At 34.9% G+C, this 22,621-nt stretch overlaps 3 protein-coding genes across 5 annotated transcripts in view; all 3 read right to left on the minus strand.

Annotated features, from left to right (window-relative positions):
• The window catches only part of LOC105123072 (GEM-like protein 5), a 13,477-nt gene extending 1,062 nt beyond the window's left edge, over positions 1-12,415 (minus strand). The window contains exons 1-3 of one of the 3 annotated variants that reach the window (XM_011022539.1): positions 11,769-12,415; positions 11,310-11,584; positions 10,728-11,046 (exon numbers count right to left, since the gene is read on the minus strand). In XM_011022539.1, the coding sequence (XP_011020841.1) occupies positions 10,837-11,046; positions 11,310-11,584; positions 11,769-12,219 (936 nt within the window). In that variant the 5' untranslated portion in view covers positions 12,220-12,415 and the 3' untranslated portion in view covers positions 10,728-10,836. Of the gene's footprint in view, positions 1-10,727; positions 11,047-11,309; positions 11,585-11,768 lie in introns of those variants that run through there. The other 2 variants (XM_011022538.1, XM_011022537.1) reach the window with 2 other exon arrangements.
• Positions 5,000-6,796, minus strand: LOC105123073 (GEM-like protein 5). Its single transcript, XM_011022540.1, has 3 exons — positions 6,140-6,796; positions 5,682-5,956; positions 5,000-5,410 (listed from the first exon to the last, which is right to left on the minus strand). The coding sequence occupies exons 1-3, from the start codon at positions 6,588-6,590 to the stop codon at positions 5,201-5,203; spliced, it is 936 nt and encodes a 311-aa protein (XP_011020842.1). The 5' UTR covers positions 6,591-6,796; the 3' UTR covers positions 5,000-5,200.
• A 2,889-nt stretch (positions 12,416-15,304) lies between the features above and the next one.
• LOC105123071 (GEM-like protein 5) lies at positions 15,305-22,403 on the minus strand. The gene is made up of 3 exons (XM_011022535.1): positions 21,796-22,403; positions 16,071-16,345; positions 15,305-15,670 (listed from the first exon to the last, which is right to left on the minus strand). Exons 1-3 carry the CDS (start codon positions 22,199-22,201, stop codon positions 15,461-15,463), a joined length of 891 nt encoding a protein of 296 aa, XP_011020837.1. The 5' UTR covers positions 22,202-22,403; the 3' UTR covers positions 15,305-15,460.
• Positions 22,404-22,621: the final 218 nt, after the last annotated feature.

Genomic DNA, 22,621 nt, shown 5'->3' on the forward strand with positions numbered 1-22,621 from the left:
ATTCTGCCTCTTGATCAGCCTTAGGTGGTGGAGGAGGTACTTGTTGGGTTTCTGCCTCTTGATCAGCCTTTGGAGATGGTGGTGGTGGAGGTACTTGTTGGGTTTCTGCCTCTTGAGGAGTGCCTGTCATCTTTACTGAATGGAAGGTAAAAGTGGGAAAACACAAAAAGCGGCAGTTCAAGATTGGTTATCTGATTCAGTGAGAACTCTTTGGAAGACTTGATGGTTAAATTGGTGCTAATAAACTGTCGATTTATAGAAGTTCAATTCATGGGTTATCCATATATTGTATAATTTCCAGACGCGGTTTCGTTTTCGTTGCAATGAAGAAAGATGAAAAATCAACCTTCTAGATCAGCGAGAATGTGTTCAGCCTCTTTAGCCAGCCGTATAAATTATGCTCTTTCTAGATATTTTGAAAACGGGTACCATTGTCAAAGCACCGCTTGATATTATCACGGATAGAAAAGAAGGTTTGTCTGCTTTGCATCAACAAATTAACAAAATATCTAAAAAAATATTAATTTTTCGCTTGTTGACCGATTGATCATCACGGTAAGAAAGGAAGGTTTGGATGCTTTGCTTTGAAATACCCAAACATGTCATCAGGCGAAAGCAACATCTCTCCCTCTTTTTTAATGAACAGGAACCTAATGTATTGATTAACATTGAAATATTTATAATTTTTTAAAGTATTTTTTATTTAAAAATATATTAAAATATCTCAGTGATATTTTTTTCATGAAAAGAAATTTAATGACATCAAAATCAATATTTTTGGTAATAAAAATATAGTTAACTAATGATTTTCTCTTTTTTATTTTATTTGTTATGACCATTTTTCTTATTTTAAATTTCATGAATTGAAAGTTAAAATAAATAAATTTTAGTAAAGAAATGTGAAACCCATAAAAAAATAAAAAAAAAAAAACAAAAAGTAAAACTTAAAATTATTGGGATCGCACTATAATTCCCCATGCCAAACTGAAAAGGGGTTGCATTTGTTTGGTTGTGTCAATGTTGGTTCCTGTTGTTTTAATTTTCTAAGATTGATAAAATCAAATCATGTTTTGCAACATTATGAAGGAACCTCAAAAAAGCCTTCAGCTTATAGGGCTAATCTTGGTAAGGTCTAAATATATTTTTCATCTAGATTAAATCCTCTATGTATTAATGAATTCTCGATCAAATCATTATGTTAATTTAGGTTAATATAATGGTTAAGTATGGAATTATGAGAATAAATTATACTAATAAATACAAGAGTTTTGTATTTTATATATATATATATATATATATATATATATATAAAGTTTGGTCTACATGTGAGATTCAAGTGATTCAAAAGTAAAAATCTTAGAAAATTTATAAAATAAAAACCATATTATCCTCGAGTATTACTTAATAGTATCATTAATTCATTCTTACATTGGGGATTTACTTATTGTGGATCTAATCTAAACTAGCTTCAAATTTTGGGGATTTTTACAAGGTTTGCCTAGCAAGAGGAAATTGAAGCAATAATCAGGTGTGTGAGTAGTATAATATGAATCCCATAGATATTTACCCAGCACAAATGGATGGATATTTCTTTAGTGATTGCCTTAGTAGATTTTTTTTTAATTGATTTGAAGAAACTCTATTTTTGATAAGTATGTTTTATAAATATAGATGAGTGTATAAAATCTTAGTTATTTTAGGTTTTTATAAAAAATAAATATTATAACTCGAACTCGAGATTTATTATATAAATTTTAATTTTTTTATTATTATATCACATGGGAACATTATCATATTAGATAAATAATAAGTATGATAGCTATCATAAATTGTGACATAAAAGTCGCTTTAACTTAACTTAAAATATATATTTATATTATATTAATATATTTACAAAATATTTAATTTTTTAATATATGTATATATATTCAAAATAAATAATCATTCACTATTCATTACCTATTAAAAGAAATATAAATATTTATCTTTAACTCATCTTAAAAAAATATAGATATTTATCTTTAACTCATCTTATCCATATCCAAAATAAATAATTGTAAACTATAGATTATCTATTAAAAAGAACCATCGATATCCATGTCTAACTCCTTGAATCTCGAATATTCATTAGTATTTTTTATTTATTTAAGTAGTTATCGTATTACGTGTTCCGCGCATGATAAGCATTGGTTGTCAGGGTGGACATTAGGTGCTGGTGGTGGTCCCATGACGTGGCTGCCCCATTTCTTTGTTTCCTCAGCCGATATTGGTGGTGGTTGAAGCGGCGACCCCTCTGTGACGGTGGACGATGAGGGTGGCTCATGAAATTCTGCTCCTGTAGCTTTAGGAGGTGATAATGCTGGGACTGGTACTTCATGTTGCTGTGCCTGTTGAGGTGTGCTTGTCATTTTGACCAGCTAGAACTGAATGGAAGGTAGATGTGGCAAGAGCAAAAACTAGCTGTGCGATATTGAATTTTCCTTCCCAGTCTTTCGTGAGTTCTGACTGTTTTTATACACGCACGTCTTTCTTCGTATTGAAGAAAGTAGATTTTTTTTTATTTTTTGGTGAATTGAAGAAAGTAGATGAATCAACCTTCCAGATTGAAAGTGTCCCTGTTGGACATATGACTCTTCCGAGGAGGACTATCTAGGTGAACAGGTGGCAATGCCACATAACTTTTTGGCCGCCGTTAAATTTATTAGTGGCGTCTAGCTAGAAACTTTCTTGATTATAGAGTGAATAAAAATTAGGATTTTAAAATTCTAAGGTTGTAGCTGAGATTTTTGAGAAATATAGATAAAACTCTAATAAGTTTGGGATTTAATAATTTTCAATAAAAAAAATAAGTTAAACATCCCTAATTTTATTCTTAATTTAGGGAAAGGATTCCTTATTGATAGTTACATAATTCATATAATAAGTAAATTCATGTAAATCTCAACAATTAAATAAATATTACAATAAAAATAAAGTTTTATACCATATAATTAAAAAGAAAAATAATCTCTTGTCATTTCCTACTACTTGCCAAAAAAAACTCATCCTTTAGTTAAATGTTATATATTAAACTTATAGTCAAAGGATTGAAACTATTTTTCAACTTCCTCTCCCCATTCATGTTATCTAACCTTAAAATTTCAAAATTAGATGCTTTTATATCGACTTCTTTTCCTTGTACTCTCTCATATCCATTAGCTTTTAAATTAACTTTGAAGTAGTTTTCGGTAAGGAATAATTTTCTAAATTTATCAGAATTTCAATTTTTTATATATACTCTTCAATAATCGTGATTTCAATCCCACGATCTTTTATTCTAACTTTTCTTTCAGGGTTGTCTACCTTGAAGAATTTTTTTAGATAGTATTTAGTTACTATTTCAAGATTAAAAAAACAAAAATAATAAAAATAATAAAAATAAGATAAAAAAATAAATAAAGATAAAATTATATTTAATAATAAAGATTTATATACTAAATAAATCCTTGTAAATTTTAATAATTAAATAAATGTTATAATAAAAATAATTATATCACAAATTAAAAAATAATATTCCACGATCAGTTTATATAAGATCCGGTTCACATTTTCTTATAGAATATTATCCGCTATAACTCAAATCAACCCAGCTTTAATGTCTCATTATTTTATTTTTAGCAGCTCACAGGACCTAAAATGTGTTCAATAAAGTTATGTTTGAATTGCTTTAATATATCATGATTATAAACACTTTTTTTATGTGAGATGTTATAATATTTTCATTTTGAGAACAAGTTTTTCTCAGCTTTAATACCATATATAAGGCTCAACTCCTTTTTCCTTATAAAATATTATATGTTATGGCTTAACTCAACTCGACTTTCACGCCTCATAATTTATTTTTAGTAATTCATGAATTTCAAAACATATCATACAAGTTTAGCTATCGTGTTTTTTAATATATTTTAATTCCGAATACTTTTCTTTCCATCTGAGATATTATAGTTTAAATATTCAAATATGCTATCAGCAACCTTAATTTAATGGATCATGTCAAAGGGACCTCATAAACTGATCCTATTCTAATTTAACTATGCATTTTCGTAACTCTTAATTATCTATCTTCGAAAGTTACCATTTCACCTCCGGTTGGAGTTCTTGTAGCAACCCCAGCTTCAAAGCGATAGGCATTAACCTGTCTATTTCACAATTCGGTTGATTTGTGTATTGCTAAAACTCAAGCTGAGTAGTATTAATACTAATTACGGAGTTGAGGAAGCAATTGTCTATTTTCTCTACAATTGATTTGTCGTATCCTTTGCCGTTATAGTGCTCCATCGGTGATTTGATAAGTAGCCACCGACATGGAGCTTTTTAACTTTTTGTGATTCACTTTCAATGATTTGTGGTGGCAGCCTGCAACTCCGCTATGAATTCTCTTACAGCGGGGGGATGGAATCTCTGCTCTTAGCATTTGCTGGAAAAACTTCATTTTAGACAGTCCTATCTGAGTAGATCTAGGTTGAAGAGTCCATTATGTTTCATAGACCACATACTGTGCTCTAGCAATCAAATAACGACGGTTTTGGCTGCGTAGAAGTTTTCCTTTCAACGACGCTGCCCACTGCAGAGGGATTATCTCAACTTGCACATTGGATAAACCTTCTTAGATTTTCTTTGATCACGTCATGTCATTGTCCTTGACCAAATGGAAAGACAAATCTACGAATTAATGTTAAGATCAAATCACGGCGTTTTTTGGAATTCCAATTCTCGCAAATATTAACGTTCACAAAAAAAACCTGAAATGAACCCACTATAGAATTGAAGCCCTGAAATGACAAGCCACCGGGTCTCTTTTTTTCTTCTTTTTCTTTAATGTTGACAGCATTTCATTAATAGGAAGTCGAATTTTGAGGAGTATTTAAGTATTTGCCCGCTATACTCCGTTCACGATGCTGTTGAGGCTTTTGCAAGTTAAGAATGCGGTGGGAAGGTGGAGAAAGCATATCAGAAAATATATCCAAGTGCAACTCCGTTTTCAAAAATCTACATAACTATATAAACAACAATCAAAGAAAAGAATACATGATAGAAATGAATGACAAAAGGAAAACCAATAGAAAACTCCCATCAGACAACAAACAATAAATCCACTAGAAACAGTGAAAATCAAAATTTTGAAGGGCATGAAGGATTCAACTCCAAATGCAATCATGGGCTAAGCAACAACCGGTTGAATTGCAATTCCTGCTTCCTTGAAACTTGACACGCTCTCTGATAGATTTTGCAAGGCTTTCTCGAAATTAACGAAACCCATAAACCAGAAGTCGTGCCCATCGGTGCTGACAATTTGAATGTACTTACTTGATGGATTTTCCAGCATGGTCTCCGAGCTGACTGTGCTTATTTTTTCCAAGGGTATCATAACCTGCTCAAAATTAATTATTATTGAATTCATCAGTACCATGATATACACGGATGGCTATAGCAAGATTGCCAAGATAGAAAACTTAGTTTGAGTTTTATCGCCAAAGATATTTATTTTTGTTTTGCTGTATCTCCGTGAACTACCCTTTTATATATGCACGATTTCTCTCAACTTCACCTTTTATCTGGAATTTGACAGAGCTTAACTATATATAATAACAGCTATGAATGTAGTAAAATCTATCCGACTTGGTGTATAGCGATGTATTTACCTTGTAGTAGCTCCAGGCCTCCTCCCCTGAAGGAACAGTATGGCACAGAGGACGGTCACTGCAGAAAGCGACTCGAGCAGTCGATAGATAGAGCGTCCCGGCAACAGGGCCAGTAGATGTTGAGAGGTAACAAGCAAAACTCTTCTTCAGCTTCTCATTAGGATCGGTTTCAAATATATGCTTGAAGAGAGACTCAAAGCCACCCTCTGTGATTGCTTTCGCCGTCAGGTTTACCTTACCCCAGGCAGCTTGTGGCACAGATGGCCCTGTGCTAACTGCATTAAAGTGTATGTGCAGGTGCGTGTTAAAACAGATCAGAAATAAGATTGGAAGATAAACTTGAACTAAATTTGTTGTCCGCTTTGATGCCAGAAAATCGGTACTCTATCATGGTCGCAGTCACAGGGATGATCAATTAGCTAAATTTAATATTTCATGGTGTGTGAACATCAACTTACGATTGTGCCAGATGTTACGGGCTACTGTCTCTGCCATCTTGCCCCATTCCTGAAACTTATGGATCACAGGTTCAAAAGATTTCTGGGTTGACTTTTCTGATTTGTCAATGGGAGTATAAACCAGGTATGGGTGCTCGGGGATTTGCTGGTGCTCACTGGCATTCCATAAGGTAGCCTGTTGGTTGTCAGGGTGGACGTTAGGTGCTGCAGGAGGTCCCATGATGTGGGTGCCCCATTTCTTGGTTTTCTCATCCGATGCTGGTGGGTGATCATTAGGGTGGGATTCCTCGGTGACAGTGGCAGATGAGGCTGGTTCATGGAATTCTGCCTCTTGATCAGCCTTAGGCGGTGGTGGAGGTACTTGTTGGGTTTCTGCCCCTTTATCAGCCTTTGGAGATGGTGGTGGTGGAGGTAATTGTTGGGTTTCTGCCTCTCGAGGAGTGCCTGTCATCTTTACTGAATGGAAGGTAAATGTGGGAAAACACAAAAAGCGGCAGATCAAGATTGGCTATCTGATTCAGTGAGAACTCTTTGGAAGATTTGATGGTTTGGTTGGTGCTAATAAACTGTTGATTTATAGGAGTTCAATTCATGGGTTTTCCATAGTATATAATTTCTAGACACGGTTTCCTTTTCTTTGCAACGAAGAAAGATGAAAAATCAACCTTCTAGATTAGTCAGAATGTGTTCAGCCTCTTAGCCAGCCATATAAACCATGCTCTTTCTAGATATTTTGCAAAAGGGGTGCCGATGGCAAAGCACCGCTTGATATGATCACGTATAGAAAAGAAGATCTGTCTGCTTTGCATCAACAAATTATCATGAATGGAAAATATCCAAAAAATACTAATTTAATATTTTGAAATACTATGCTCTTTCCAGATGTACGTAGGATATTTTTAAAACGGATGACAATGGAGGATATTTCTAGATTAGCCAAAAAAAACCATATCTTGTTGCATTTGTCAATAATTTCTAGATCCTTCCTTTCGCACCGCCTGTTGACCAGTTACGAAGATTACGGTCTACCCTTAACCTCTGAACTCAAATATAGCAAGCACCACGGGATTAGCGCTCCCTTGTTTTAAAATTTTTATTTGCTTCGGTTTTTTGGACAGGCACTAGAAGTTGTCCATGGATTTTAATTACAATCGTGAGAGTGTTCGATTTTTCATTTTTTTCTCTAAATAATTTTAACTAAGAAGAAGAACGGAGGGAAATAAAAACGCCTAAATCCAATCATTAAGACTTGATTTGTAAATTCGATATGGCTGGGTGCTGACGTGTCATATTGTGTCTCGTGGCTTTTACAATCTGCCACGTGAGAAAAAGTTTACTGGTTGGGTATGACATGGCATCCATGAATTGGTGAGGAGACCTTTTTGATCATTGACTATTTAAAGGGACTTGACCAAGATGTGATCGACTAAGGACATCCCAGGTTGATGTCTCATATTCATCAGCTTTAATGACAAATCGTACATACATTACATGTAAATTATCGAAGCATGTGACATTTCTTTTTTATGTAACCACGAACACTATTCGGTAATATATTTATTTTTTTTTATTTTTTTAAATTAATATTTTTAAATATTTTTAAATTATTTTGATATACTAATTAAAAAATAATTTAAAAAATAAAAAAAATATTTTTATATATTTACAAATAAAAAATACTTTTAAAAATAACTATAACTACACTTTAATACTTTTAAAAATAATTATAACTATATTTTCAAACACTCTCAAAATAAAATAAACAGATTTTGGCTACATATTTAAATAGGGTGGATTGTATTTCCGCTTCAAACATTTTATGTTTTTATAAATTTATAAATTATAAATTAAAATGATATATTTTTAATTAGCAGAATTATTAACTAAATTGAAAAACTTATAATATACTATAATTAGATATGACATCTCGATATAACACTCATTAAAAGATTAGATTTTAGTGGTATAAAGTTACCAACTAATTTTTTTTTTTTAATTTCTTAATTCATTATATCTTCAAATTCATCTACCAAAAACATATAAAATTACTTCCAGTTATTTTCTATTAATCTAAGACTCTATTAAGATGACATTCACTCCTTAAAAATTATTAAAAATTAGTATCATAAAAATCCTAATTCCTAAACCTTTCTTAGTAATCCTAATATATATATATATGCAAAAAACTCAATTACAAGGTAAGGATGGAGCACACACCTTTTGATTAAAAAAACAAATATTTTAGCTCTAAATCAAATCTTCTCCTTCATCTTTCTGTCCCTTTCTCTCTTTCTTGATGTAGGTTTTAATTGTCCGGCAACATTAGAGTGTAAGTTACTCTAGGGTTTTGTTTTCTTTTTATACTCTAAATTATTATATAATTACTAATATATACATTGTTACTTATAATACCCTTAATAAATAAGAAAGGCATGATAGAAAACCTAATTAATTATTTTATTTTAATTATTATTGCTATTTTTTAAAAATCCATATATAGATGAAATGTTTTAGTTGTCCCTCAACCATAGTCATCTATAATTACTCATTAAAAGATAATGTCATCCTTTCCTATTCAATTTGTCGTAGTATCACAGACACATTAGTAGCCTTAATTGATGAGTCAGCCTTCTACAAACACAACAGGAAATACATAGCGTCAACAAGTTAAATGCAGTAGCAGAAGATCAGTCATACCAACAATAGAAAAAACTCCATCGACAGCAACTTCAAAACATGCACAGCAATAGTAGCAACTCTTAAGATTGTGTCCAAAAATATTAGAAAATAATAATTAAGACAAGACTTAGTTTATAATCATGAAATTCATTAGATCATGGTAAATTTTCTATCAAAACAAAACACTTATATATAAAAGATTTTAATATGCATTCTAAGCATATGTCAAACTTGATATTGATATAAAAATAAGGTCTTAGCAAGCATGCTAGTCATACAACATATTTTTGAATAAATTAAAACAAAACAAAACAAAATACTTATTTTTGAAAATACTTTTAAAATTGATCAAGTTTTATTACAGTTAATAATCAATTATTTGTTATTGGGATTTTATTGCTCCTCACATGACATAATAGGCTTTCTTTAAATAAATTTTTCGAGACTCTAACATCAACACCTTATTTTAATACACTTATAAACAATATCTAATGAATCAATAAAATATTACTTAATAATACCTTTATAATGACTGAACTCAAGCTCTAAATTTAAAGAAATTTTGAGAGGAAAAACAAAAGTTTAAAACTAGAACACAGTGCTGGAAAAAAAGTGTCAAATTATATCAAAACAATATAGAATTAACCAACCCTAAACATTCCTCTTTAGCTTCTGTTTTATATATAATTTTTAACTGGACAAAGCAAATGTGCTAAGTTGGAAAAAATATTTTTTATGGACCAAGAAGTCTAAATTTTAATTGAAAAAAAACAATATTTTATTAACTAAAAAATTATTTTATAATGAACCTAAACCCATGTCAAGGCCTAGATGCACACATGTGTAGGTGTAATCTCAAAGCTCAATTTACTTAAGATATCTCCATTTTAAAAGTTTTGATGCCTTTTAAATTTAATTTTAACTTCTCAACTCTCAACTTTCCACGTGGAATAGAGTTTTTAATTTTACAAAAATATATTTTTGAAATCAATTTTTCATTCATTTATATTTTTTAAAATCATGTTAATGTTTGGTATTAAATTACTTATATTAAAGATTAAAATTTCATAAAATTTTAACTGAAAAGGTGACTAAACTCCCCTTTTAATTTGATTTCAAACATGACCATTTAACCACATTCTTAGATAAATTTTCCAACAACACAACACATCATTAGTAGCCCCTTAAAAGTTGCAATAGTTATTGCAACAATAACAACTATTTTTATAACTAACCTCAGTAAAGGGACGTCAGAGATCTTAGATGAGGTAGTATGGTATTTTTTAGGTGCACATGAAGATTTCCCAACTTGGAATCGATAAGGTCAAGCCATGAAAAGTAAAACTTGCCTTTGAAGAACTTGTTCTGGTTATCCGTAAATTATCAGATCAAGATATTGAAGACTTGCATATCTTTGTCAAAAAAATAATAAAGAAAAGACATCCTCGAACTGGCTTCGTTTGTGAAGTTCCGAAAACTTCCAAGTGTTTGAACTCTTAGAAGATCCTATTTAAGAAAGAGCCTTTTATTTCTAAATGGGTGTTTAAGAATATTAGTTTAAGGAAAGTATTATTAAGATAAGAAAAGGTTTTCTAGATTAAAAAAAATGTGTTTAAAATTTGTGTGTAACTAGTTAATTAAAATTCTTAATGAATTAGAATTTAAAATTCTTGTTGAAAAAGGATATTTTGAACTTATAATCTATCTATAAATATATAAATATAAGGTGCAATATATGCTGATAAGGCTCTTGCAAATTAAGAAATGGAAAACGATGTTGAATGCGGTGGAGGGTGGGAGAAGTATGTCAGAAAATATATCCAAATGCAACTCCGTTTTCAAAAATCTCCATAACTATATAAACAGCAATCAAAGAAAAGAATACATGATAGAAATGAATGGCAGAAGGAAAACCAAAGGAAAACTCCCTTCAGACAACAAACAATAAATCCACTACAAACAGTGAAAATCAAAATTTTTAAGGGCATGAAGGATTCAACTCCAAATGCAATCATTGGCTAAGCAACAACCGGTTGAATTGCAATTCCTGCTTCCTTGAAACTTGACACGCTCTCTGATAGATTTTGCAAGGCTTTCTCGAAATTAACGAAACCCATAAACCAGAAGTCGTGCCCATCGGTGCTGACAATTTGAATGTACTTCCTTGATGGATTTTCCGTCATGATCTCCGAGCTGACTGTGCTGATTTTGTCCAAGGGTATCATAACCTGCTCAAAATAAGTTATTTTTGAATTCATTAGTACCATGATATACACGGATGGCTATAGCAAGATAGAAAATTTAGTTTGAGCTTTGATTGCCAAAGATATTTAGTTTTGTTTTGCTGCATCTCCGTGAACAACCCTTTTACAAATGCACGATTTCTCTCAACTTCACCTTTTCTTTGGAATTTAACGGAGCTTAACTATATATAACAACAGCTATGAATGTAGTAAAATCTATCCGACTTGGTGTCTAGCAATGTATTTACCTTGTAGTAGCTCCAGGCCTCCTCCCCTGAAGGAGCAGTATGGCACAGAGGACGGTCGCTGCAGAAAGCGACTCGAGCAGTCGATAGATAGAGCGTCCCGGCAACAGGGCCAGTAGATGTTGAGAGGTAACATGCAAAACTCTTCTTCAGCTTCTCATTAGGATCGGTTTCAAATATATGCTTGAAGAGAGACTCAAAGCCACCCTCTGTTATTGCTTTCGCCGTCAGGTTTACCTTACCCCAGGCAGCTTGTGGCACAGATGGCCCTGTGCTAACTGCATTAAAGTGTATGTGCAGGTGCGTGTTAAAAACAGATCAGAAATAAGATTGGAAGATAAACTTGAACTAAATTTGTTGTCCGCTTTGATGCCAGAAAATCGCTACTCTATCATGGTCACAGTCACAGTGATGATCAATTTGCTAAATTTAATATTTCATGGTTTGTGAACATCAACTTACGATTGTGCCACATGTTACGGGCTACGGTCTCTGCCTTCTTGCCCCATTCCTGAAACTTATGGATCACAGGTTCAAAAGATTTCTGGGTTGACTTTTCTGATTTGTCAATGGGAGTATAAACCAGGTATGGGTGCTCGGGGATTTGCTGGTGCTCACTGGCATTCCACAAGGCAGCCTGTTGGTTGTCAGGGTGGACGTTAGGAGCTGCTGGAGGTCCCATGATGTGGGTGCCCCATTTCTTGGTTTTCTCATCCGGTGCTGGTGGGTGATCATTCGGGTGGGATTCCTCCGTGACAGTGGCAGATGAGGTTGGTTCATGGAATTCTGCCTCTTGATCAGCCTTAGGTGGTGGTGGAGGTACTTGTTGAGTTTCTGCCTCTTGATCAGCCTTTGGAGATGGTGGTGGTGGAGGTAATTGTTGGGTTTCTGCCTCTTGAGGAGTGCCTGTCATCTTTACTGAATGGAAGGTAAAAGTGGGAAAACACAAAAAAGCGGCAGATCAAGATTGGTTATCTGATTCAGTGAGAACTCTTTGGAAGATTTGATGGTTTGGTTGGTGCTAATAAACTGTTGATTTATAGAAGTTCAATTCATGGGTTATCCATATATTGTATAATTTCCAGACACGGTTTCGTTTTCGTTGCAATGAAGAAAGATGAAAAATCAACCTTCTAGATTAGCAAGAAGGTGTTCAGCCTCTTAGCCAGCCATATAAACCATGCTGCTTCTAGATATTTTGAAAACGGATGCCAATGTCAAAGCACCGCTTGATATGATGAATAGAAAAGAAGGTTTTTCTGCTTTGCATCAACAAATTAAAAAAACATCTAAAAAAAATATTAATTTAATATTTTTTATTTATAAACAATTTTAAAAAAAATAAAAAAATAAAAATTATCACAATATAAAATACATAATTATACAAAATTAGTACACCTTTTTTATAAAAAATTTATTTAGAATAATATTTAATATTTTGTATGAAATTGAAGATAAATAAATTTAATTAATGCTATGAGATCATGTTAAAAATTTATTAAAAAATAATATGAATGAAAAACGAATTCTTGAATTTTCACCAATATATTTTTAATTTTTAATATAAATATATATTTATTTTCCATAAAATTTAGCACACGTTCACCGGTCAGAGCTCACCAACTTGGAGCAGCATGCCGCGCCACTTTTTCGTTTATAAAAATTTAAAAAGCAAAACCCTCCGGCGCCGATGACAAAGAAAACCTTGAGAACTATGTGCCATTTACAGTCACATGGGCTTTACATTCCAAGAGGATCTTTGCGGCCCTCAAACGATAAAAATAAGCTTCGGCCTTTTTAGGTCTCAACGTTAATGGGTCTCATAAACTCTTAGCCCATTCCACGAAGGAAAATGCATGATAAAATTAAAACTTAAAACAACAAGGACCAAATTGTAATTTTCCATGCCCAAGTGAAAAGGGGCTGCATTTGTTTGGTCGTGTCATTGCTGATCCCTGTTTTTTCAATTTTCTAAAATTGATAAAATCTAAACTAAGAGAATGATTTTGGACCAGGACCCGAAGATAGCTTCTTCCTTGAGATAATATAATATCTTCCATCTCGTTTAACGAAGCTTTGAATTGTAACGTAATATTTTTTTGAATGGGAAATAGCTCGAAGTTCATCTTTGATGTTTGCTAGAGGTATGATAGGACGGAGAGAGATCCACTGATAAGGCGGTTTTGGTGACGTTTCTATTCTGTACCAAAACCATCTGTCTCAGTTCTGACCACAAGGCGAAGCCGAACGGAGGGCATTTCTCAGCGACGGAGTAACCGCCCCTTATCAGCCGCGCTCCTTCTTGTCTTTTTGAAGAAATAGAAATAAATCAAGGTTTGAAGCCTCTAACAGACTCTGCCTTCTTCGGGCATCTTAGTCGGGAATCGAAGTCTCTTTCTAAAGAACTTCCTTCGTTCCACCGTATCTTCTTCCTTCTCTCAAAACAAAGGATTCTTCTTCGATTGCTATGAGTTCCGTGCTTTATCTAAGTGGACAAAAAAAGGAGCATCGGTTCCTCCTTCCCTGCTTACCAGTCCTAGTTAGCCACCTTTTTTTTTTTCGTCTTCTTTCTTATATTCTTCTTCCTTCTCTTATCTTTTCGTTATTTTGAGAGATAGGCAAAACTTTCCTGTGTTATTTTGGTTTTTCTTTTCCTTTTTATTTATCATTTCATCACCAATTCTTTTTTTAAAAAAAAAATCACACTACAAATAAAATATGTAAAAGTACCAAACAATTATAAAATGAATTGCACCGAAACGATATTCTTAATATATATATATATTGAAAAAATATGAAAAAAGGTCAAATTAAAAGAAACATAAACTTAAAAAACTCACTTGTTTTTATATATATAAGAAAAAAATAGAATTAATTTGAGCTTCAAGTGATTACTTAACAGTTTCATTGACTAAAATCGAATGAAGGATTTGCAACAACTAGAAAAAAAAAAGAAAAAAGGATTAGACTTAGCTGCACTGTGTCAATTTACAGTATAGTTAAATGTTGAGAAATGGTAATAGAAGAATAAAATTGGCTGCTCTTTTAGTTTATACTGGTTTGTATATCCACCGTATGTTGCGAGGGGATTTAATTTTTTTAATTTATTAAAAAAATGTATAAGTTTAAGAAAATTCTTTGATATTGATGTATTGTTATAAAACTTAAAAATATAGTTGTTTTGAATTTTTTTATCGAGATAAATTTTTTTATTAATATATTTCTTGTTTATTTTGGTCAATGCAATGTTTTTATTAGGAATTATTTTTTCTATTTAAAAGAATAATAATTTATAATTGTTAAAGTAAGTTAACAAATAATCTCAAAATAGTATGTTTATATTTTTGTGTGATTAAAAGCTAAAAAATATAAATATAATAAAATCACATTTAAAATTAACTTAAATTCTTAATAATAAAAAAACCATTTTCAATCGAGTTTTAGGAACAATTTATTATTAGTATTTAATTTTTTTTATTATCAAGGTTATTTAAAAAAAATACATGACACAATTTAGCCCAATTAAAAAATATAAGATATATTAAGAATAAATAAAATCCCTCGAAATTGAAGTACCAGGTCATCTACGAATCATTGCAGGATTTGACCCAAATTTCATCTAAGATTCTTCATGCTCTAAAGATTTTGTTGGGACTGTTAGTGCTTAATGCTTAATGAACCAAGTAGGAGAAGTGAGCACGCCTATGCTCTCCACCGTTTTGATTGTTAAGATTATTTTCTTAGTTTACCATCAAACGTTGAAAACATGAAAGAAGCTCTATCGTCTTTTTCATCCATGGACATTGCATGCAAGCGGTGGAATTAAGTACGCATGATGGAGTAATTTTCAAGCTTGGTCTTTGTGCGTAGGAAATTTAGAACATGCATCCAAACGCAACTTGAATTCTAACATGCATATTATTACGACATCTATGAAAAAAAACATGCATCCAAACGCAACTTGAATTCTAACATGCATATTATTACGACATCTATGAAAAAAAACAGGTTATAGGTAAACACACAACAGAAAATTAAGAATAAATCAGAAGCTAATAAAAAAAGCGATTCATGCTACAACAGGATATACACAACAAACAAGATAAGCAAAAATTTGAACGCCATGGAGTATCCAACTGTAACTACATAATCGGCTAAACAACAACGGGCTGAATGGCGTATTCTGCTTCTCTGAGATTCGACGCCTTCTCTAAGAGATGGTGGGATGCCTTCTCAAAATTGACGAAACCCATGAACCAGAATTCGTGCCCGTCAATGGTGACAATCTGAATGTACTTCTCTGGTGGACTCTCTCTCATGATAACTGGGTTGACTGTGCTTATTTTTCCCAAGGGTACCATAACCTGCTCCAAGAAGTTTTCATTATTGAATTAATTAATACCAATATAGATGTTATAATTAGCCATAGATCGAAGATTTATTGTGAGGTGACCTGTGATTGTGTTGTGTATGTTACAATTACAAAGTAGATTGATGACATACTCAAGTTGCAATGCTATAGAATCTATGCACTTATAATACCAAAAATTAGTGCTTTAATTAACATTTTGCACCATCCGACAATGCAGGTTGCGCTTATGGCCGACGTAGATTAGCTTCTTCTTTAGTTATTTCCGGAAGTTCTTGTTTAGTCAGATTTTTCCTAACTTCACATTGTAACTCGTAACTAAATGAAGATTCATGAACAAGAAAAACTTCAATGTACTAAAACATGTCAGGATTTCTGCCTCGCAATTTATTTACCTTGTAGTAGCTCCAAGCCTCCTCTCCTGAAGGAGCAGTATAGCACAGAGGACGGTCGCTGCAGAAAGCGACTCGAACAGTTGATAGATACAGAGTTCCAGCAACTGGGCCAGTAGATGTGGAAAGGTAACAAGCAAAAGTCTTCATCAGCTTCTCATTAGGACCAGTTTCAAAAATGTGCTTGAAGAGAGACTCAAAGCCACCCTCTGTGATTGCTTTTGCGGTCAGGTTTACCTTACCCCACGCAGCTTGCGGCACAGATGGCCCTGTTTTAACTGCAATCAAATGTAAAAGAGTAGATATATGTTAGAAATAGTTCACAAACAAGAAAAACAATTGTGTCAGCTCGTATGGCAGAACTCGTTAATGTGAAGCTAACCACCTTAGTCAAAAATGGTGGGAGAAGGTGTAGTCATCCTTTTACACCTTAGTCAAAAATGGTGGGAGAAGGTGTAGCCATCTTAGTCAAAAATTGTATGCACCAAATTGGTGCTATTTGCCTAACCTCTTGTCTTTTGCATGGATGTTTGCCTATAAATAGGCAATGCATCCAAGCATTATAGACACACCATAAGAGAGAAAGAAGAGAGGGTGAGAAGAGAGTAATCCCACAAAATTGTGAGGTATTTGTGAGATAGTAAGTGAGGTGTTTTCTCCTAATAATAGAGAGATTTTTGTTGTTCTCCTATTATTAGAGAGAAGTTGTATTCCCACATTACTTAGTAAAATTCTTCTATACTTGCCCGTGGACGTAGCCAAATTGGGTGAACCACGTAAATTCTTGTGTGTCATTTCTCATTTTATCTTGTCCCTTACCTTTTGTCTTGTCGGGTTTGCATGCCAACATCCTAACAGTGGTATCAGAGCCTCCTGGTTGGTGTTGTTAATACACAAAAATTATTCGTGTATACGGCACTATTCACCTATACGACACTATTCATCCATACAGTGCTGTTCACATACGTTGCTGTTGGCGTATATAGAAAGTCAGTGCGGTGATTAAATACGGTCTAGGAAGTTCTGTCTAAGGAGATTGGGTTTTAAGCGGGACCGTTTGTGACCCCTCCAATCTTTCCTGGGAACTTACTTAGTGAAGTATTATTCACACGATACTATTTCTATATACGTTACAGATCTGTGAAACGGTGATAGCTGAATAGATCTTGGTGAATACAATGGCAGCAAAGTACGAGATTGAGAGGTTTAATGGGAGCAATTTCTCACTGTGGAAAATGAGAATCAAGGCAATCTTAAGGAAAGACAATTGCTTGGCAGCAATTGGGGATCGGCCCGCGGAGATCATTGATGATGCAAAATGGAATGAGATGGATGGCAATGCTATTGCTAACATACATTTAGCATTAGCTGATGAAGTATTATCAAGTGTGGCGGAGAAGAAAACAGCTAAGGAAATATGGGAGATTCTAACAAAGCTATACGAGTCCAAGTCTTTGCACAATAAGATTTTCTTAAAGCGGAGACTTTATACCCTTCGAATGGCAGAAACCACATCGGTGACTGACCATATCAACACAATAAGAACTCTATTTTCACAACTCACTACATTGGGTCAGCAAATAGAGGAAAATGAACGTGCAGAGCTTCTACTTCAAAGTCTTCCTGATTCGTATGATCAGCTCATTATCAACTTGACAAATAATATCCTTTCAGATTATCTAGTCTTCGATGATGTTGCAGCCGCTATCTTGGAAGAAGAAAATAGGCGCAAAAACAAAGGAGACAGAAACAGTTCAAACCAAGCAGAGGCATTATTGGTGTCAAGAGGAAGATCAACGGAGCGTGGCTCTAGTGGGAGTCAAAGGCAGGGGAGGTCCAAATCAAGAAGTAAGAAGGCTGTGAAATGCTACAACTGTGGCAAAAAGGGGCACTTCAAAAGGGATTGTTGGTTTAAAAAGGGTATAGAGAATTCTGCAGAGTCATCAAAATCTCAAGGGTGTGTTGCGAGCACCTCAGAAGATGGAGAGATTTTATATAGTGAAGCAGCGACAATCTCTACAGATACAGAAGAGCTCACTGAGGTCTGGCTAATGGATTCAGGAGCAACATGGCATATGACTCCTAATCGAGATTGGTTCCATACATATAAACCCATCTCTGGAGGCAAAGTGTTCATGGGTGATAATCATGCTTTAGAGATTGTCGGCATTGGCACCATCAAATTGAGGATGTATGATGGCTTGATTCGTACTATTTCAGAAGTGCGACATGTGAAAGACTTAAAGAAGAATCTTTTGTCCATAGGAAAATTTGATAGTCTTGGCTGTAAGATCCGAACAGAAAATGGAATCATGAAAATCATCAAAGGAGCGCTGGTGGTTTTAAAGGCAAGAAAGACAGTTGCAAATGTATTTGCATTAATGGGAGAAACACATCATGAGGCAGAAGCGTCAATCGCATCAGCCAGTCCTGCAGAAGAGAAGACGATGATGTGGCATCAAAAACTAGGTCACATGTCAGAAAAAGGTTTAAAGGTTCTCTCTGATCAGAAGTTACTCCCTGGGCTTACAAAGGTTACTTTACCTTTTTGTGAGCACTGTGTTACAAGTAAACAACACAGGTTGAAGTTTGGCACATCAACAACTAAGAGCAAATGCATCTTAGACCTGATTCACTCTGATGTATGGCAAGCACCGGTTATATCCTTGGGAGGAGCAAGATACTTTGTATCATTCATAGATGACTTCTCTAGGAGATGTTGGGTGTATCCAATTAAAAGGAAGGCAGATGTGCTTACAGTCTTTAAAACTTTCAAAGCGCGAGTGGAACTTGAATCTGAAAAGAAGGTCAAGTGTTTGAGGACTGACAATGGAGGAGAATATACCAGTGATGAATTTGATAACTTCTGTCAATATGAAGGTATCAAAAGGCAGTTCACAACGGCATACACTCCACAACAAAATGGAGTGGCAGAGCGGATGAACAGAACTCTATTAGAAAGAACAAGAGCAATGTTGAAGGCTGCAGGTCTAGGAAAGTCATTCTGGGCAGAAGCAGTCAATACCGCCTGTTATGTGATAAATCGATCTCCATCAACCGCAATTGAGTTGAAGACACCGATGGAGATGTGGACTGGAAAACCAGCTGATTATTCTCGATTGCATATATTTGGAAGTCCTGTGTACGTGATGTACAATACACAAGAAGTTAGCAAGCTGGATTCAAAATCCAGAAAATGTGTATTCTTGGGATATGCTGATGGAGTGAAGGGGTATCGCTTGTGGGATCCCACTGCCCACAAGGTAGTAATCAGCAGAGATGTCATATTTGCAGAAGGTAAAATGCAAATGGAAGAACATAATAGCATTCTAAAGGAGACTACAGCAGTCCATGTGGAAAATACTCAGAATCATGTTTTTTCTGAAGCTGTACCAGAGCATGAAGAGCAAGAACAAATAGAGTCTGAAACTCCTGAAGTTCGGCGGTCAACTCGTGAAAGAAGACCACCGGCTTGGCACTCAGAATATGTTACTGAAAGTAACATTGCATATTGTCTTCTAACAGAGGATGGAGAGCCATCAACTTTCCATGAGGCTATTAAAAGCACAGATGTGTCTATGTGGATGACAGCAATGCAAGAGGAGATTGAAGCTCTATACAAGAATAATACTTGGGATCTTGTTCCGCTACCACAAGGAAGAAAGGCCATTGGCAACAAATGGGTTTACAAGATAAAACGTGATGGCAATGATCAAGTGGAGCGGTATCGTGCAAGATTGGTGGTCTCCAGTGGTACGACTTACGACAATCAGAGTAGTCTTGGCAATGTGTGCTATATTTGATCTTCACTTGGAGCAGTTAGACGTGAAAACTGCATTTCTTCATGGAGAACTTGAAGAAGAAATTTATATGCTCCAACCAGAGGGTTTTGCTGAAACAGGCAAGGAGAACTTGGTTTGCAGGTTGAACAAATCTCTATACGGTCTCAAACAGGCGCCGAGGTGTTGGTATAAGAGATTTGATTCCTTCATAATTAGCCTTGGGTACAACAGACTCAGTTCAGACCATTGTACGTATTACAAGAGGTTTGAAGAAGATTTCATCATTTTGTTGTTGTACGTGGATGACATGTTGGTGATAGGCCCCAACAAAGATCGAGTCCAAGAATTGAAGGCACAGTTGGCTAGGGAATTTGATATGAAGGACTTGGGACCAGCAAACAAGATTCTAGGGATGCAAATTTACCGAGACAGAAGTAAGAGGAAGATTTGGCTTTCTCAGAAGAATTATTTGAAGAAGATCTTGCGACGCTTCAACATGCAAGATTGTAAGCCAATTTCCACCCCACTTCCTATTAACTTTAAATTATCCTCAAGTATGTCTCCTAGCAATGAAGCAGAGAGGATGGAGATGTCTCGAGTACCGTATGCATCAGCAGTGGGAAGTTTAATGTTTGCCATGATATGTACAAGACCAGACATTGCACAAGCAGTGGGAGCAGTTAGTCGATACATGGCAAATCCTGGTAGAGAGCATTGGAATACTATTAAGAGGATCTTGAGATACATCAAGGGTACCTCAGATGTTGCATTATGTTATGGAGGATCAGAATTTACTATCAGAGGATATGTTGATTCAGATTTTGCTGGTGACCTTGAGAAAAGGAAGTCCACTACAGGCTATGTGTTCATAATTGCAGGAGGAGCTGTGAGCTGGGTTTCTAAACTTCAGACTGTTGTAGCGTTATCCACAACAGAAGCTGAGTACATGGCAGCTACACAAGCTTGTAAAGAAGCAATATGGATGAAGAAACTTATGGAGGAACTCGGGCACAAGCAAGAGAATATTCTTTTGTATTGTGATAGTCAAAGTGCCTTGCATATTGCAAGGAATCCAGCGTTTCATTCAAGAACAAAACACATAGATGTTCAGTATCACTTTGTTCGTGAAGTGGTGGAAGATGGAAGTGTGGATTTTCAGAAGATTCACACAAAGGAAAACCCAGCAGATGCTTTGACGAAACCGGTTAACACTGATAAGTATATATGGTGCAGATCCTCTTACGGCCTAGCAGAAACGTAAGCAGCATGAAGATGGCAAGTATAGAAAGGATAGAAGAAGCACAAATGATCAAGTGTGAAGACTTGATTCAATCATCAAAGTCTTCAAGTGGGAGAATGTGAAGCTAACCACCTTAGTCAAAAATGGTGGGAGAAGGTGTAGTCATCCTTTTACACCTTAGTCAAAAATGGTGGGAGAAGGTGTAGCCATCTTAGTCAAAAATTGTATGCACCAAATTGGTGCTATTTGCCTAACCTCTTGTCTTTTGCATGGATGTTTGCCTATAAATAGGCAATGCATCCAAGCATTATAGACACACCATAAGAGAGAAAGAAGAGAGGGTGAGAAGAGAGTAATCCCACAAAATTGTGAGGTATTTGTGAGATAGTAAGTGAGGTGTTTTCTCCTAATAATAGAGAGATTTTTGTTGTTCTCCTATTATTAGAGAGAAGTTGTATTCCCACATTACTTAGTAAAATTCTTCTATACTTGCCCGTGGACGTAGCCAAATTGGGTGAACCACGTAAATTCTTGTGTGTCATTTCTCATTTTATCTTGTCCCTTACCTTTTGTCTTGTCGGGTTTGCATGCCAACATCCTAACAGTTAACTGGCATCATAACATGCTCATTTCGCCACGATCATATGATCTACATAATCAAGGTCAAGTTCGTATTAGTTTTATGAATGATTGCATATCAACTTACGATTGTGCCAGATGTTACGGGCTACGGTCTCTGTTTTCTTGCCCCATTCTTGGAATTTCTGAATCACAGGTTCGAGTGACTTCTGGGCTGACTTTTCTGATTTTTCTACTGGTGTATAAACCAGGTATGGATACTCGTAGATTTGCTGGTGCCCGCTGGGATTCCATAAGGCAGCTTGTTGATTTTCAGGGTGGACGTTAGGTGCTGCTGGGGCTCCCATGATATGGGTGCCCCATTTCTTGGTTTCCTCGTCTGATGCCGGTGGTTGATTTTTAGGCTGTGGTTCTTCTGTGACAGTGGCTGATGAGGTTGCTTCATGGAATTCTGCCTCTTTAGCTTCAGGAGATGATTGTACTGTTGGGTATGACACACGTTGGGCTTCTGCCTCTTGAGGGGTGCTTGTCATCTTTACTTAAATGGAGTTGAATGGGAGGTAGATTTTGAGCAAAAGAGAAAAGCTGGCAGTTCAAAATTGATTGATTCTTTCGGTGGGCTTTTGTAAGATTTGATTGTTTTTTAGCACTCAAGCGCTAGGAGAGCTGCCCATTTATGGAGATTCAGGTTTTGGCTGTTCATACTACCAATACACGGTTTCCTTTCCTTTGCAATGAAGACTCTTGATAAAATCAACCTTCTAGATTTTCAAGAACGTTCTTAGCCTGCTGTCCTATTATGCTCTTTCCAGAGGCGGCATCTAGGTAAACGGAGAACCATTTGATTTTGGAATATTTGTCTTCTTGACATGTTGATGCGAGCAGGAGAAGAAACCAAGAAGTTTCTAGCAAGCTAGGTGCCATTTCGTGACTGTTTGGAGCAGTTTTTTATA

Source organism: Populus euphratica, unplaced genomic scaffold, assembly GCF_000495115.2.
Source record: "Populus euphratica unplaced genomic scaffold, PopEup_1.0 scaffold8.1, whole genome shotgun sequence".
Classification (NCBI taxonomy): Eukaryota; Viridiplantae; Streptophyta; class Magnoliopsida; order Malpighiales; family Salicaceae; genus Populus; species Populus euphratica.

Bases quoted from the DNA above. Each gene is read 5' to 3' on its own strand.
- LOC105123073 (XM_011022540.1), bottom strand. From the start codon at position 6,590: ATGACAGGCACTCCTCGAGAGGCAGAAACCCAACAATTACCTCCACCA. The intron at 5,957-6,139 runs GTAAGTTGATGT...ACTTTAATGCAG, and splicing joins CCGTAACATCTGGCACAATC to TTAGCACAGGGCCATCTGTG. The intron at 5,411-5,681 runs GTAAATACATCG...AATTTTGAGCAG, and splicing joins AGGCCTGGAGCTACTACAAG to GTTATGATACCCTTGGAAAA.
- LOC105123071 (XM_011022535.1), bottom strand. From the start codon at position 22,201: ATGACAAGCACCCCTCAAGAGGCAGAAGCCCAACGTGTGTCATACCCA. The intron at 16,346-21,795 runs GTAAGTTGATAT...ATTTGATTGCAG, and splicing joins CCGTAACATCTGGCACAATC to TTAAAACAGGGCCATCTGTG. The intron at 15,671-16,070 runs GTAAATAAATTG...TTCTTGGAGCAG, and splicing joins AGGCTTGGAGCTACTACAAG to GTTATGGTACCCTTGGGAAA.